The sequence below is a fragment of the Leiobunum rupestre genome, chromosome 4 (assembly GCF_980474605.1).
Source record: "Leiobunum rupestre chromosome 4, qqLeiRupe1.1.hap1, whole genome shotgun sequence".
In the NCBI taxonomy this organism is placed as follows: Eukaryota; Metazoa; Arthropoda; class Arachnida; order Opiliones; family Sclerosomatidae; genus Leiobunum; species Leiobunum rupestre.
Genome location: NC_143387.1, coordinates 74,233,263 through 74,249,106, shown reverse-complemented (window position 1 = coordinate 74,249,106; position 15,844 = coordinate 74,233,263). Strand labels below are relative to the sequence as shown.

General features: G+C 35.7%; 1 protein-coding gene across 1 annotated transcript in view; it reads left to right on the top strand.

Moving 5' to 3' along the window:
- LOC149949038 (uncharacterized) overlaps positions 1-15,201 on the top strand; it is a 30,079-nt gene extending 14,878 nt beyond the window's left edge. The window contains exons 2-4 of the mRNA XM_090172938.1: positions 12,012-12,089; positions 13,024-13,168; positions 14,054-15,201. Of these exons, the coding sequence (XP_090029064.1) occupies positions 12,012-12,089; positions 13,024-13,168; positions 14,054-14,988 (1,158 nt within the window). The 3' untranslated portion in view covers positions 14,989-15,201. The remainder of the gene's footprint in view (positions 1-12,011; positions 12,090-13,023; positions 13,169-14,053) is intronic.
- The last annotated feature ends 643 nt before the right edge of the window (positions 15,202-15,844 follow it).

Sequence of the window (15,844 nt, the reverse complement as noted above, 5' to 3'; positions counted from 1 at the left end):
GCTGGGCTGTTGAAAAAATTAAATCATGATTAAATCTGATTAAAGTATGATTAAATTTTCAATCTGTAACAGATTTGCCCGTTGACATTTCAATCGGAGTTTTATCTTCGTTGATTTCGAAACATTCCATACTTCTTTTAATTGTTTCATAATTTGGTTGCAGCAGTAATGTATAATAAAATGAAAATAAATTAAATTTAATTACTGTTTGCATTTTAATTTTGCTCTGAATTTAAATTTCTACAGAAACTTCTTATAAATTTTCATAATCACATTGAAGTTTAATTGGCGACTTAAATCAATTATTATTTAATAGAAAAAACGTTGAATTTAAATCTAGATTTAAAACAATGATTTGATTTAAGCCACGATCAAACAACCCTGAACAAACCATCAGATTTTCGATAGAAATTGGTAACGTTATTTTTCCGATTTTGCGTAACATTTGGAGGGTAGATTTAATAGAAACTCCTTTCACTTAGGCGTCAATTTAGCGTCCCGAATCCCCGCTATGTCGTAACATGGCGGTGATGGGCGCGCTCCGCTCATTTTAGAGAGGTTTTGGGTCAGAATGAGCGGTAACTTTCTGTATTTAGTGAGCGATCGAGAACCTAAATTTGAGCTTGATTAAATGAACGGAAGAGAGTGACTGTCTATTTCGGCCGGAAGGTGAGCTGATCTTAGAAATGAGCGCTGCACTTAGTCATAGATTGAGCGAGAGAGGAGCTGAGCTGTAAATTTCAATTTTAAATACACGAAAAACTGAGAGGAACGTATGCTAATCAGCGTATAAAGCGTGTATTCTGGGCTAAGAAATTAACGATTTTACGTTGATTTTTCAGAAATGTATATTATTTTAGTTTTAGCTCTTATTTTGTTGATTAAATAAAGTAATATGATGGAATTAGTTTAGGTGTCAGTGGTTTTTATATAACTGATTCAGTTTTCTACGTTTGATAAGATGAGCGAAATGTATTATATTTTCTTTGAGCTGAGCGGTTGAGAGCTTCAGTAGTATTCCATTCGAAAATGAGCGAATGACAGAGCAGTCTCTTTCCTTACGAAATTGGAGGAAGAAAAGAGATGAGCAATCAGTAAACGCGTTTGAAACGAGCGGTTATGAGAGAGATATTATCTTAACCGCTCTTGAGCAGATCGTGAGATTCAAATATATCAGGTTAGCATGAGCGGCTTGCGAGCTGAGATTGAATTTACAAAAAATGCCCATCACCGTAACGCGGTAACCCCCTTCGCAAAATAGAATGGATGAACAGGTGCAATTTCTAGGTCCTTAATTGTAGAGGGCCGAGATCTTGGGTGCAGGGAGAGAGTGGTTCCGGCTGCCCACTTTCTTCGTTTCGGTCCGGCGAGCGCCAATTTTTCGGAGGGGGTGCGAGATCCACTTTTGATTCATCCGCCATGAGTAATGCCTTCTCTCGCCTCTGCGCTCGCGGAAGGCGGGGGCGTCAGAAGGGGGCAAGCATTCCTTTTTATCCAGATACACTTTCATTGTCTCACCGTCAAATATTCTTAACGGATTCGATGAAAATATCTCCTTCGACATCAATTGCCAGCAGACAGCGACGCGTGATCTCCGAGAATGGTTGGCCTCCGTGAATGAGAAGACGTTTCGCAATAAGTGGATTCCACTGCCTGTCTTGGCGTCAAACGTGGCGCCATCTATAGATTCGATCGTTAGCAAAGCTGCTCTCGGAATGCTGTCGTTCAATTACGGTTTACTAAACGAATCTAAAGATGGCGCTTATATAATTACAACATGAAATTTACGGTATCTTAGAATTTAAATTTTTCACCAAACCATGTAATAAATTAGACTAACTTCGAGATTTGACCAAAATATTTTTTTAATTCGTGGAAAACCAGATTGTGTACAAAAATAATATATAACAGAAAAAATTTGTAATGTACAGGAATATTAAAATAAATAGCGTAAATCCAGAAAATTTGCCTAGCTTCACTTAGAAAGTTTAAAAGCACGAGCTGATTCCTATAACTTCTAGGATTCATCGCGTTTATTATAAAACATTATGAAAATTCCTGAGAAATCATTGAAAACAATGGAAATATGAGATACCAATCATTAAAAAATTATCAAATTATCAGACAAATATTAGTAGAACAACCTTAACATATCAATATTAAAGTTCCGAAATAAAAATCAGTGGAAAAATATCAGAGGTAAATAAGTGGGAAAACCTGAAAAAAATCAGGTTAAAAAACTGGGAATATCAGGGTAAAACCTGTAAATATCAGATAAATCGGTTCGCTATAAGTGGTTCGAACCCTGTGATATTTTGAACGACATTCAGTCCGACCTGCCTTGAATGTTCCAAAAGTCTGTGTCAACGTGGCATTCGTGGCCCAATTTGAACATGGCTTTAAAGTATCCGTTGTTATTTTGATACCCTTTTGTCGTTAGATTAGGATCAGTGTCGGATGTTCATAAAAAAGAAAGAGACTTTGACTTTCGTCTCGGTTGAGTCCATGAGAATGCGCGTCATGTTAAGGCTTTCTTTTTGGGATTTCGTGAAACAGTTTTATTTTCCTACGCTCCCAATTTCCTTTTCCTTTGGCTGGAGAACACCCATAATCCTCCTTTAAGCTTGATTCGCACTCGACGGAAAATATGACGCGATCTTCTCCGGTAAAAGCCGAGCGTATAAATTATATTCCATTCAATTTACCATCGGTTTTATTATTAGCCAAAAAGATGGCCAAAATTAGTATTTAAGCCTTGTCTGGTTTAAAGCCACTTTGAAAGAGGGCAATTAATTACTAAACTAATATAATTTAATAAATTTCACTCTTGATCTTAATTTTAATGATATAACGATAGAGTTTGATAACGCCAGGAGTTTCGAGTAAAAAACGGCACTTCAGTCTGATGGTTTTTTAAACTATTTAAATTTTCTATAAAAAGGAAGAAAAAATAAATAAATACTAAACATTTATCTCGTCTGAGAGTAAATGGCGTGTTAATCCCTACGCTTAAGCAAAACCATATCACTGAATATTAAAATAGGCATAATAACGACTATGCGCAGTCGTTATTAAGCCTATTTTCCATGAAAGGTTTATGGGTGTCGAAACGCCCCCTATAGTGAATTAGTTCAAGCAACAACTCCTATTCCGTCGTAGCTAAATGGATTTACCGTTGACGTCAACGTTTTTCCGCAGCGATAATGTTTCCGTCCAGTGCGAACCCAGCGAGAGAACGAGAGGAGCGTCTAGCTAAGACAGGCATTTTCTTTCTTTTATCGTAACTAGACCTTGAAGTTAGCGGTCCACCCCACGATAACACCGTAATCACGCTGCCCCTGCCTTTTTATACGTACATCAAAAAGAGAGCTTGGAAACCCCCTTTTCCGTTGGCCCCCCTGCGCTCTCTTTAAGGCAGGACTTGGACGCCAGTTTTTGTTCCCCTCACGTCCGATGAGGGAGAGAGTGTGGATTCTTTTTAAATGACGAGTAGGGTTACTTGGTTATATGCCTTTTTAATAATACGATATTGAAACAGCCGTGACAGGTGCTGTATAGACGGCCCGGCCATGGGAAATGTAACGCCATCTATGTTCGTCAAATCGAACTAAAGGCGCACTTAATTTGTCTGCTTAATTTAATTTTTCTTTGATTGCAGGTTCTACGGATTAGACCTAAAATTTTTGGGTGAATACTTTTAATATAGATTAAAAATTTGAGGTTGAATACTTTTAATATTGATTAAAAATTTGAGGTTGAATACTTTTAATTTAGATTAAAAATTTTATGTTGAATACTTTTACCATAGATTAAAAATTTGAGGTTGAATACTTTTAATATAGATTAAAAATTTTAGGTTGAATACTTTTAATATAGATTAAAAATTTGAGGTTGAATACTTTTAATATTGATTAAAAATTTTAGGTTGAATACTTTTAATATAGACTTAAAATAAAGTCTAGATAGTTTTTAATATATTCATAAAATTTGTGGCTTTAATAATTTTAATATACACTTAAAACTTTTTAATAAGGACCTCAAATTAAGTCTGAAATATTTTAATATATAATTAAAATCTTAGGTTGAGTAAGCCGCTTGACGTACGGAAAAACTAGATTTTTGACACAGTTCGGCATATTTTAGCGTCTGATAATTAATTGCGTTCAATTATCGTGTATGTTGCGTGGTAAAAATTAATTTGCATATTAAACATTCGGGTTTTCTCGCCGATCTTTTCCAAGACTAAAAATGGAGAAACATCAAAGGGGCAATATCATAGAAACCCGCCTTTCTTTATTGGCTTTTGGGGTATATTTGATAAAAGTGTGAATGAGTAATTACAGGTACAACGCCTTGAAACTAAGCCTTTTTTGGCTACCGTTCTCAAGAAATTATAGGTATTTCCAAGAGCCTGGTTAAGATATTGAGAACGTACGAGTCGGCAAAGATACAGACTCAAGAAATACTAGCTAGGAGCCAAAATGAATTAATTTCAAATTCGGGAGAATGACAATGTTGAGGCGATCCTCGGGCATCATGGTTTAGTTTTCCCCGCCACGAGAGGGGGAAGGAAAAACGGCACTGGAGGGCGCTTCAATCGCCTCGCAAGTCGTCACTTTTGGGGAACCGATGAGATTTGGATTTATTTAGGGGGAAGTAGTTTGCTTTATGAAATGAAATGAAATGAAATCTTTATTTAGAGTGGACAACAACAGTGCGAGTAGCACCTACAAGACAGTACACTGCAATTTTTCAATTATACAAAAATAAAATTACATCAACAAATAAAGGAGTTTAAATTTATAGTTGTTATAGACGAAATTACGAATAGGTTCCATACCAAGGCAGCTTAGTAGATGGTTATATACATAGGGTTCTTTTTTAGAAAAAACGTATGTGCAAGTTCGATAAACTTCTCTCGCACACCCTCGATTGAAGCCAAGAGGTATTCAGCACAACCACCCCAAGAAAGAATATCGTAGGTCTAAGCATAAATAAATACATTCTTGTTAGGACTTATTGAAAATCCTAATTTAAATTTGAAACAGTAGCAATCTATTGCAAACTTGTTTTAAAATATTTCTCTGAATTGAATTATAGTTTAGAACCTACTAACTATTTGTTATTTATGATGGAAACTAAAAATTAAATAATTCAATTTAACTAAATTAATAATTAAACCTAATTTTCTGTAAGTAATTATACGCGTTTTTAGACTGATACTAGATAGAGCCATAAAATTATAACATTCGAAGGTTCCTGTTTCAGAGAAGTAGTAGATCATGTTAGCGGGCCTGGGCGGTATCGTACGTTGTCAGAAACCTAAATACGTTCTTGGTATGTCTAGGCTTCAGCCGCTCTAAATGAATAAATAAAATCGGTATATTTAATGACGTCTTAGTGCCGTAATGACGTTATCGACATTTTCCGGAGTGTGAGTGTTTTTGTAGAAGCCAAACACGTCTTTTGCCTTATTTATTTCGTCACTTGGCCACCACCCCGTTCTCTTTCATTTGAATCGTGCATTTAATTTAATTTTTTGAGGTTTCCTTTTCATAACGACTCTGAATGAGTTAATTTCGAAGGTGTAATTTCAAAGAGGTGGTTTATTTCGTGGAATTTTTGGCTTCCGAAATGCGAAGCGGCAAAATATTAATTCCAGAAAACGTTTCTTCTAGCTTTTACGCGGCAATTTTTAAAATAAATGAAAGTGCTTGAAATGATAATATCCCCCCCCCTCCCGCGCTTTTATTCAGATAATGGGCAATATTTGGGTTTTTGTTTGGGTATACAGGATCGTATTAAAAGATAATATACAATTTAAATAAATTTAAATTTGTTAAACACAATGATAAAGGAATTTATTTAGTTAAAAAATTTCTTTCTAGATCATTATTTCGGTATTCTACAAATTTATTTAGATTTAGAACACGCTAAAATCTATCACTTTGGAAAACAAATTTATTCAAATTCTATAAAACTATAATCGGAATTCTATAAAAAAATATAGTAGTAAAGTAGTATAGTAATGTAGTATCTTTTACAAAGATCAAAGTGCGGTATATTTCCTTAAAATCAAATTATACTATCCTTTGCTAAGATCGAAATGTTGTATCTTTCCCTAACATCAAAGTGTATTATATTATTGATAAAATCAAATTGTTGTATATTTTCCCCAAGATCAAAGTGTTCTATATTATTTCTAATATACAAATTTTGGATCTTTTCCACAAGATCGAAGTGTAGTGCATTATTCCTTAGATTGGGAGTATGGTGGTGCCTTGGGTGTTAGCCTAGCTGATTATTTTATCAAAATGTAATATACTTTCCCTAAGAGTAGAGTGTAGTATATTATTCTAGAGATCAAACTGTAGTATATTATCCCTAAGATCAAAATTTAGCATATTATCCCTAAGATCAACGAGTAGTATGTTATCCCTAAGATCAACGTGTAGTATGTTATCCCTAAGATCAACGTGTAGTATATTATCCCTAAGATCAAAGTGTAGTATATTATCCCTAAGATCAAAGTGTAGTATATTATCCCTAAGATCAAAGTGTAGTACCTATCCGCAATGGCTGTTAAATATATCTCACCACGTCCACCACATACTCGCCCGGTGCAACAGTTGTAGATTCGTAAACTCCACTTCAATCCAATTACACACTTTAATAGATAGCTGAGCATTCTCGTTTTCCGAGCGCAGGCGGCACCCTTTGAATTTGATTGCGGGGGCGGTGGAGAGACGGGTGGCCGAATGCAATGAAATAATTAAATATAAAAGCCCCGCCCAGCCTCGACCGGCACAAATAAAAATAAATCATCGTAATCGGGGAGAGAATGGGTTTGAAGAGATTGTTAGGTTTAGTTCTAATTGCTCTTGTTCCATTCTTCTATCGCGCGACCCTTTCCATTTTCTTGGTCACGCTATTATTTGCGCCGCTAGAGAAGAAAAAAAAACATCTTGGTCATTTTATAATTTTAGGCTGGGACCTTGAGTTGTTGAGAGCCCCATAGTAGGGGTTCCTTATTGTTAAGTTGAAAAAAAATCTATTGTTTCTAAGCAACGCGGGGGTGACACGAAAATTCCGGTCATTAAAAATCCAACCAACTATAAAAGATAAACGTCGAAGTCAGCCCGCGCAGAATGTACCCGCCATCCCCGCTGTGGTAATATTGGTTCCTCGCAAAGGGGGGGGGCGGATGTTAGTACTAAATTTGGGATCAGTGGGTCGTTACGGTGGCTGCTCGTCGATTGCCATCCCCAGAAAAACACTTTCGCTTTTCATTGCTTGATTATGCGCGCTTATGACTGCGTGTCGTCTTAGAATAGGCCGGGGTACCCCCTTTTCCCCTCCCCCATTCCGGCCCCCTTCCTTCCTTCCTCCCCCATTAATCCATTCAAGGTAGAAAGTCGCGTCTTGAAAATAATATGGTTTCTGCAACGGATTCTTCGACGTGGAACAATCTGAAAACGCGTAACCGCGACCCTATTTCGTCCTATTACTTTTATGGTCTTTCTTTGCGATTTTTTCCTCTTCTTTGTGTGACGGTAATTAATTAGCGCGGTGTGTTATTCTTTTGATGGGTTTTAACGGTCAACCTCCCACCGCCGGGGTCAGTTTAGTTGATGACGCGAGCGCCTTACTTCGCAATGTCCATTAGCCCCAAAAATCGTGGGTCAACTAACAACGCGTCGTTGAATTGAGGTAAATTATAGTGGCTTCATGTTTGAACCTATTTACTCACTCGAAGCAATTTTAAACATTGCTGCCTAAATTAGGTTGTAACTGGAGTTTCTCCGTGTGAATGTCGAAAAACATTTACCACAAAGTATTGGGCAAGAAACCGCTATTTTATGTGTTAAAGCAAGCTTTATAATAAAGAAGTAAAACAAATTTTATCAGAAGCAAGGTGCCTCCAGGTCGAAGCACCTACCATCAACTCCAGCGACTTGTCCGCCATCTATTGGTGGCAACGCGTACTAAATTGCATACTATTTAAAATAGAAAAGTCACCTGAGAATCGTTGTGGAATATGATTTTTAAGCCAACTTTATAGTTTATACTAAGAGGACTTAACCTTTATTAAAATTACCATTAAAAACTGTTGCCAACTTTTACTGTAATTACCCTTTGCAGAATTTGCACCTATTTACGCCGTAACAAATACCATCTTCGTTTTGCACTTATTTTCTGAGATTTATCAGAATAGTTTTCAAATAAACCAAAGTAAAACAATCAAATATCGAACTCTGAAGAACAGAGTAAATCTTTTTAAAATAATCATTGATTATTTAATATACCGTAGATAAATAACTGATTCAAGAACTGGAATGTACCAAAGGAATATAGGATGTCGTTAGGATTATGTAGGATAACGGGATATCATTTTCAAAAATCACGACTACACTCACATACCACTCTCACGACATCTTGTGAAAGTGCTTGTTTAAAGCTAATATCATTACCAGTATTCAGTGATTTCTGTCATCCATGCTAGCTAGGCTGATACCCAAGGCCCCAGCTTAGGCCCTAGTCATCGAGCGCCTTTTAACGCCTTTAAGCAGGTGGCCACCTGAATTAATGATGACTTAGGCCTAAGGTGGTGCTTTGGGTATTAGCCTAGCTGATTATTCTTATTATTACAATGCTTTGGAGGGTGGTGGCAAGCCCTTCATGCTGTTTTCGCATATAGAAAAAAAAACACTCAAAACGAAGTGAAATTACTCTATAGGAAGACGAATTCTTATTTTATACTTCGGTTTATAATATTATCCTGGATTTCTTAATGTAAAAAATCAACCCTTATAAAGATTTTATCATTATGATAACAAAAATATAACGAGCGCATTTTTAAAACCTGTCACATTAAAAATTACCCATTTCTGATAAATTGAAGTCGAAACAACCTGCCAAAAACGTTAATTAGGAGAGGATATTGAAATTTCTGTAAAAAAATATCCGGCTTGCTTTTTTTCCTTTCGCCGAAACAGCACATCGTCAATGGAAGTAGTTCCTGCCTGTATTAAAACCGGTCACGTTTTGCCAATATTTAATTTCCATCTATATAGGTTTTAATAAATTGAATCGGCGCGAATTAGTAATGAAATGGATTTCACCTTGACTGGAAGAATACGCTCCGTGTTAAGCAGCCTTCAAGAAACATGATTTAATCGTTGTAGGGGTGCTTTACAAGTCGTCGCTAAACTAGGGATAGAATTTCAGTTTTCGAAGCTGTTTTTTCGAGAAGGGAGAGAAAATATTATACAGTAAACTGGGTTGAAATAGCTCACAGAAACCAAAAATATTCGAACGAAAATTTATCTAGAAATATTGGAAGAAATAGCTCAGACAACATTGGTGCCAATTAGCCTTATCAGTTTACATAAAGCCCCGTAGCGGCCAACACAAGAAGTTCAATACTAATCGGCAACAGTTTTTCACAAATAGAATTGTTAATAAGTGGAATTATTTAATAAAGCTTTATAACGCGTCAAAACAAATATAACAATAGGTTGAATACTGTGGTTTTGAAAGTCAAATGATATAGCTCTAGGTGTGTCACAGGTTGAAATTTAAATGTAATTCCTTAAATTTAATTATTTATCAGAAATTTAAATGCAGCTTTTTCAAATTTGATAGTTTCTTTGAATTGTTAAGTGGAGTTCGTTTAACAATTTTCATGAAAATCTTAACTTAATTGTTTTGAATTTTATTCTATTATTTCTCGAGACACAGGGTAAAATTAGTGTATACACTTTGTATTTCCTTATTTCCTGTACAATAGACTCCTATTATTATTACTCGTATAAGCTTAATTGAAGCTTTGTGTATTATAAAACAAAAAGCGTCTGGTTACTGCTTAGCAGACGAAAATCCAGCAGTTAAAGAGCATCTTACGTTAGTTTGGTTTTTTTTATTTGTATGTTTTGCATACATTTTCAACATTATTTAATGTGGACCAATATAATAAACAGACGATTTTAATTTCTATTACTTATTTGAATACTTCCCTAGTAAAAAATAAATTATAATTCTTCAAAATAGGGTAATTATGGGAATGTTAATGTCGTCGGTCTATCTCATCTCCCTTTCCGCGATTGTTTCGCCAGAGCCTTGGAAGAAATTTTACAATAAAGCTTTTCGAGGTGACCGCTAGATGACGCCACCTCCCCGTGAAACATTTTCACGCATTTTCCTGGATGTGTTGTGTTTCTATCGCATCCATACCATAGAAATATAAATGAGACTAGAAGCACGATTAGATTGTGGTGAATGAACGAGTTAGAGGGCTGCCATGAGAGTGGAATCACCCGTATTCTTTGTAGGAGCACGCCATCCCTTTTGAAATATTAAAGTTTCATTTTTTTTAATAGATGGCGCACTCTTGCGTGGATTAGATTACCGGATAGCACAGTGGTTCTAGTCTCATTTCTATTTCTATTAATTATTATTAGTACGTGGTAATAAAATATTATTATGATTGATAAAATTTTGCAGTATTCGATAATATTTTGGTAATATTCTAGAATATTTGATAATATACTAGAATATTTGATAATATACTAGAATATTTGATAATATACTAGAATATTTGATAATATACTAGAATATTTGATAATATACTAGAATATTTGATAATTTTCTAGAATATTTGATAATATACTAGAATATTTGATAATATACTAGAATATTTGATAATATACTAGAATATTTGATAATATACTAGAATATTTGATAATATACTAGAATATTTGATAATATACTAGAATATTTGATAATATACTAGAATATTTGATAATATACTAGAATATTTGATAATATACTAGAATATTTGATAATATACTAGAATATTTGATAATATACTAGAATATTTGATGATATACTAGAATATTTGATAATATACTAGAATATTTGATAATATACTAGAATATTTGATAATATACTAGAATATTTGATAATATACTAGAATATTTGATAATATGTGAAAATATTTGATAATATACTAGAAGATTTGATAATATACTAGAATATTTGATAATATGTGAAAATATTTGATAATATACTAGAATATTTGATAATATACTAGAATATTTGATAATATACTAGAATATTCGATAATATACTAGAATATTTGATAATATACTAGAATATTTGATAATATACTAGAATATTTGATAATATACTAGAATATTTGATAATATACTAGAATATTTGATAATATGTGAAAATATTTGACAATACACGAGATAATTTAATAATAAACAAAAATATTTTCATATATTCCCTCGTTACTTTTACACTTGGCCATGTTTTTTCATAAATCTGGTGTGGTTTTATATTTCGTAATACTTCCAACCAGCCTTGGAAATAACGGTGGTTAGGTGGTCAAAGACCAGTTTATTAATTGCTCAGACCAGTTTATTTATTCAAAATTTAGGGGATCACTGGTCACCGTGTCCAGTTTATTAATTCTAAATAATAACAAAAAAGCGACCAGTTTAATAATTCGGAATAATATTAAAAAATAGTAGATGACTAGTTTATTATTTCAAGGAACCTTTCTATCAAATTTGATATCCCTATTCACCGGATTTCTAATGTCTCTCATATGAGTTGTGTCGCGGCAAACGAAGTAAAAGTTACAAAATTATTATTACCAGCTGCTTTTATGAAACTTAACAAGATTCACAAGTAGAGGCTCACACGCGTATTTAACACATTTTACTATATAATTGTGTAAAACAAGTCTTTCAACTAGGGGGTCACTGGTCACAAGTGACCAGTTTAATATTTAATAATCTAGGGGTCACTGGTCATAAGGAGCAGTTTAAAAAAAAACCTTATTTCCAAGGCTGCTTCCAACAACTCTAAACGAAAACCTACTCGTATGGACTTCGTCTGCCATCTACTGGTGGCCATGGGTACTAAACGACAGCTTTTTGTGTAAAATGTTAACAAGTAATCTGAGCGTATTTCTAATGACATTTTTATCGTTTATATCACAGATGAATCAGCTTTGCAAAGTGTGCGGGGAGCCGGCTGCGGGATACCACTTCGGAGCGTTCACGTGCGAAGGATGCAAGGTATGACAAAAATGTCTTCCCTTCTTAGAACCTTATTTATCAGGAAAAAAGGCCTCGATCATTTTCCGCGGAAAATTTTCCGACTTACAACACTAGTATATTACAGTGAAATTCAATTAATTTTTTTAAACAAACCATAGTTTACATCGGACTGATTTTCTAAATATTCAACTTATATAGAATTCGAGTTTAGGAATTCTAGCGCCATCTGCCTAAATATCCGTCAACTAAATATGTAATAGTAAACTTTTGCATTTCGATGTTTTTCGCTTGAATTCCCAGCTCTTGTTCAGAAGCAATTTTGATCGAGCAGGCAGCTTTCATTCAATTTAAACTCGCGTTGGCGGCGATACCTATGCTAAAATTTAAATTACGCATGAAGCCTATTAATGCTATATTTTGAATTGGTTAATTAATTTAAAAACTAGTCGAGTTTTAAATAAACTGTAAATAAAAATTCTTGTACACTCGAACTATCGTCGTTTTTAAATTAACTATCCAAAATTGCTGTGCAAATAAAGCTTAAAAACGATCTCTATATTTTGAAGTTTACTATCTTCGCGACGAAAGAATAGAGTGTATGACGGGCTATGGATGGGCGTTTTCAAAGTGACAGACATAAGGCAATAAAAGGCCAAGTCGTTTAAAATCGTGTTATATTTTCTTATTTGGAAATCTTGTTTCGTAAATGGCGGCGTCTATAAAATGACTCCAGTTACAGGTCTACAAATGTTGCCTATAACGTACATTCTTAGCTACAACAAGATCGTACTTAGCGAACGGTGGCCTTTATAATTTTCAGAACGACAGTCTGCAAGTAGCGACATCTGCCATAAGTTTAATAATATAGTTTGAAATTGAAGCAATTTTTAAAAATGGAATTCGAACTTTCATAAATTTTATATTAACCGAAGAATTTTTTATTTTAATTCAGTCATTCTTTGGGCGAACGTACAACAACTTGACGGCTCTTGGGGACTGCAAGAACAGCGGACAGTGTGTCATCAACAAAAAGAACAGGACGTCCTGTAAGAGTTGCCGGCTCAAGAAGTGCTTGATGGTCGGCATGTCCAAAAGTGGTAAGTTAATGAGTTGACTTGGGTGTTTTCGTTAACTGCATAATTCCAATGAAATGGTCACACCAACTATTATGAAAATCTGGCTGAAATGAATTAGCTCGTGACAGAAAATCAGGTGAATCATATACGGGGATTATTTCAGAGCGATTCCCAGAGGTCGTTAGTAAAATTTAATCTCTGGTCTGGCCCTTAAATTGACGAACATGGAACTTATTAATAGACTGCGTTCAACAAGTGAAATCCTAAAATAACCCGATGCTTCTAATTGCGTTACCGTTCAGTCCGATTGGTTATGGTTGTTGAACGCCGAAACGCTCAAAACCCGTTTAAAATTAATCAAAAAAATGGCGGCAAGCAGAAATATTCTTCGTGCGCGTTCAACAACCACACGTTTATTAAACGTAACAGAAAAGCTTGCAACCGGTTAATTTGATACCCTTCCGATACCTATCGTGATCAACTTGTCGTGACGTCACAACCGGAAGAAGCAAAAACCGTTCAAAAGCTGGTACCGTTTTTCTAATTATAATCAGAAGGTTTTGGAACGCAGTCATAGTTTTGCTTACGAATGATTCACTCTTTCCCGAGGATAAATTAGTATTTTCAAAGAAAAGCTTAAATAACTTAAATGATCTAGCAGATGGAATTTCAAATTTGGTTCCATGGCATTCAGATTTGGAAACAAAGTAGTAGAATGACGCAAAGATCCATTTCTGTTTGTACCAAATGTGAAACTGTGAAAAATTGGAAACCACAATTGATGGCGCGTTCCTAGTGGGATATTACCGTAATCAAACGGCCCAAACTGAATTCATTTATTGGTTGCATATTCCTAGTATGGGTTAATAAACTACAACTTTCTCTAATTTTATTTTTCTGTTCAAGGCTCCCGTTACGGCAGGAGGTCGAACTGGTTCAAAATCCATTGTTTGATCCAGGACCAAGCGGAAATGACGAGCAAGTTGAGCGAACACAACTCCACTTCTGGTCTCTTCCGAGGTCACCACGCGCTCAACGGCGACAAGAAACAACACTATTACGACGGAAAGGACAGCAGTAGCAGCGCCGCCTCGCCGACCGGAAGCGCGTCATCGCCGAGCGACATCGGCGCGCCCACCCTGGTGGGACCCACCGGGAAACCGTACAGTCTCTTCGACCCTCCAAAACTCAGCGGACATCACCTCAATAGTAGTTCCCCGTACGAGTCTTCGGCCAGTCCTCCCTACGACCGCAAGGACACCATCGTCTTTCACCCGTTGCCATTATCCCCCGTGTCCCCGTTGCATCACAATAAGTTCTTCTTCCACCATTCACCCGCCGCTAATGGCTCCTCTAAAAGCCTGAACGGGATGTCCAAACTCTTACACCACAACCATTCGTACCATCCCGTTTCTAACGGAACGACCTTACCGGACTTTAGTCATCACCATCCGTACAGCCATCATTTATCGCGAGCCTATTCGGCGGCCCGCTATTTGTCCGTGGTCAGTCCCATGTTGAAACCAGCCACCGACGTCCCGCCATTGGGCTTGACCAGCGTGGACACTTGCTTTCCCAAATCGCCGGAGCAAGAGACGGCGTTGGACTTGAGAATATGCGGACGGAGTAAAAACAAGAAGGCTGAACATCACGGTGATCGACGTCATAGTGACGCGGACAGTGATGACGAAGATGACGAGTATTACGTCCGGAAAATAGTTCGCGACGGAGATGAAGGCGACGACGAAGGAGACGATTCCGAGGGACCAATGGAGGGTGAAACCCCCGTGGTGGACACGCCCTTAGATTTAACCAGCATCAAAGTCACGAGAGACGACTGATGATAATTCTTTCAAATATCCCCTCGATGAGGATTTTAATTATTGGGGCATTTATTTAGAGCGAAGTTGTTATAAATTGTTGGGCATTTATTTTTTTTAAATCAAGAGCACGGTGTGATTATATTTACGTCCAAAATGTGTAACGTTCCTATACATACGTTATTACCGGTTATATGGCATTCCATTTTTGTGGTGACCTTTTTTACAAGACAATGAAGCCGACCTTTTTGTAAAGTGGTTTGTGAATAGGATGATTTCATTGACGCTCTACCACGGAGGATACTTTATTTATCGGCTCCTTATTAACCCACCTAACTGACTTTCATTTTTATTAAATCTATTCCGTCCTTCAAGTTGTTTAAATAGAGATCATTCGAGGATGCTAATTATCTTCGTACTTTTTTATTACGTCTACGAAACTCCGGATCTGACGACGTAATAGTTGTTAACAATTTAATGGCCAGTCTCAATCATTCAACATTCCGTTTCATTTTTATAATCACGTGATTCCTTTCACCTTAAGATGTTACATTTATTAGTTGAAAGGTGGAATTTAATTTAGAGAAATTGCGCTTCGAGAAATAATGACAAATTTTTTATTTTTTTTCTGTTTTCGTCATAAGTATGTAATTACAATTGCGTATGAATTACAAATTAATGTTTAAAATCGATTACAAATCTAACTTGAACCAGTTGATAATTGGTGTTTGAAATGAAGAAGTTAGACGATCGTCCATGCCTACAGCCCAAATTGGTACAAACAAATTTCACGTTCATCTAAACAAATCCAAGCTCTCATATTTTTTACAACACTACCATAATCTGCCTTTCTCTCTTTACTATAAACGTGAATTTT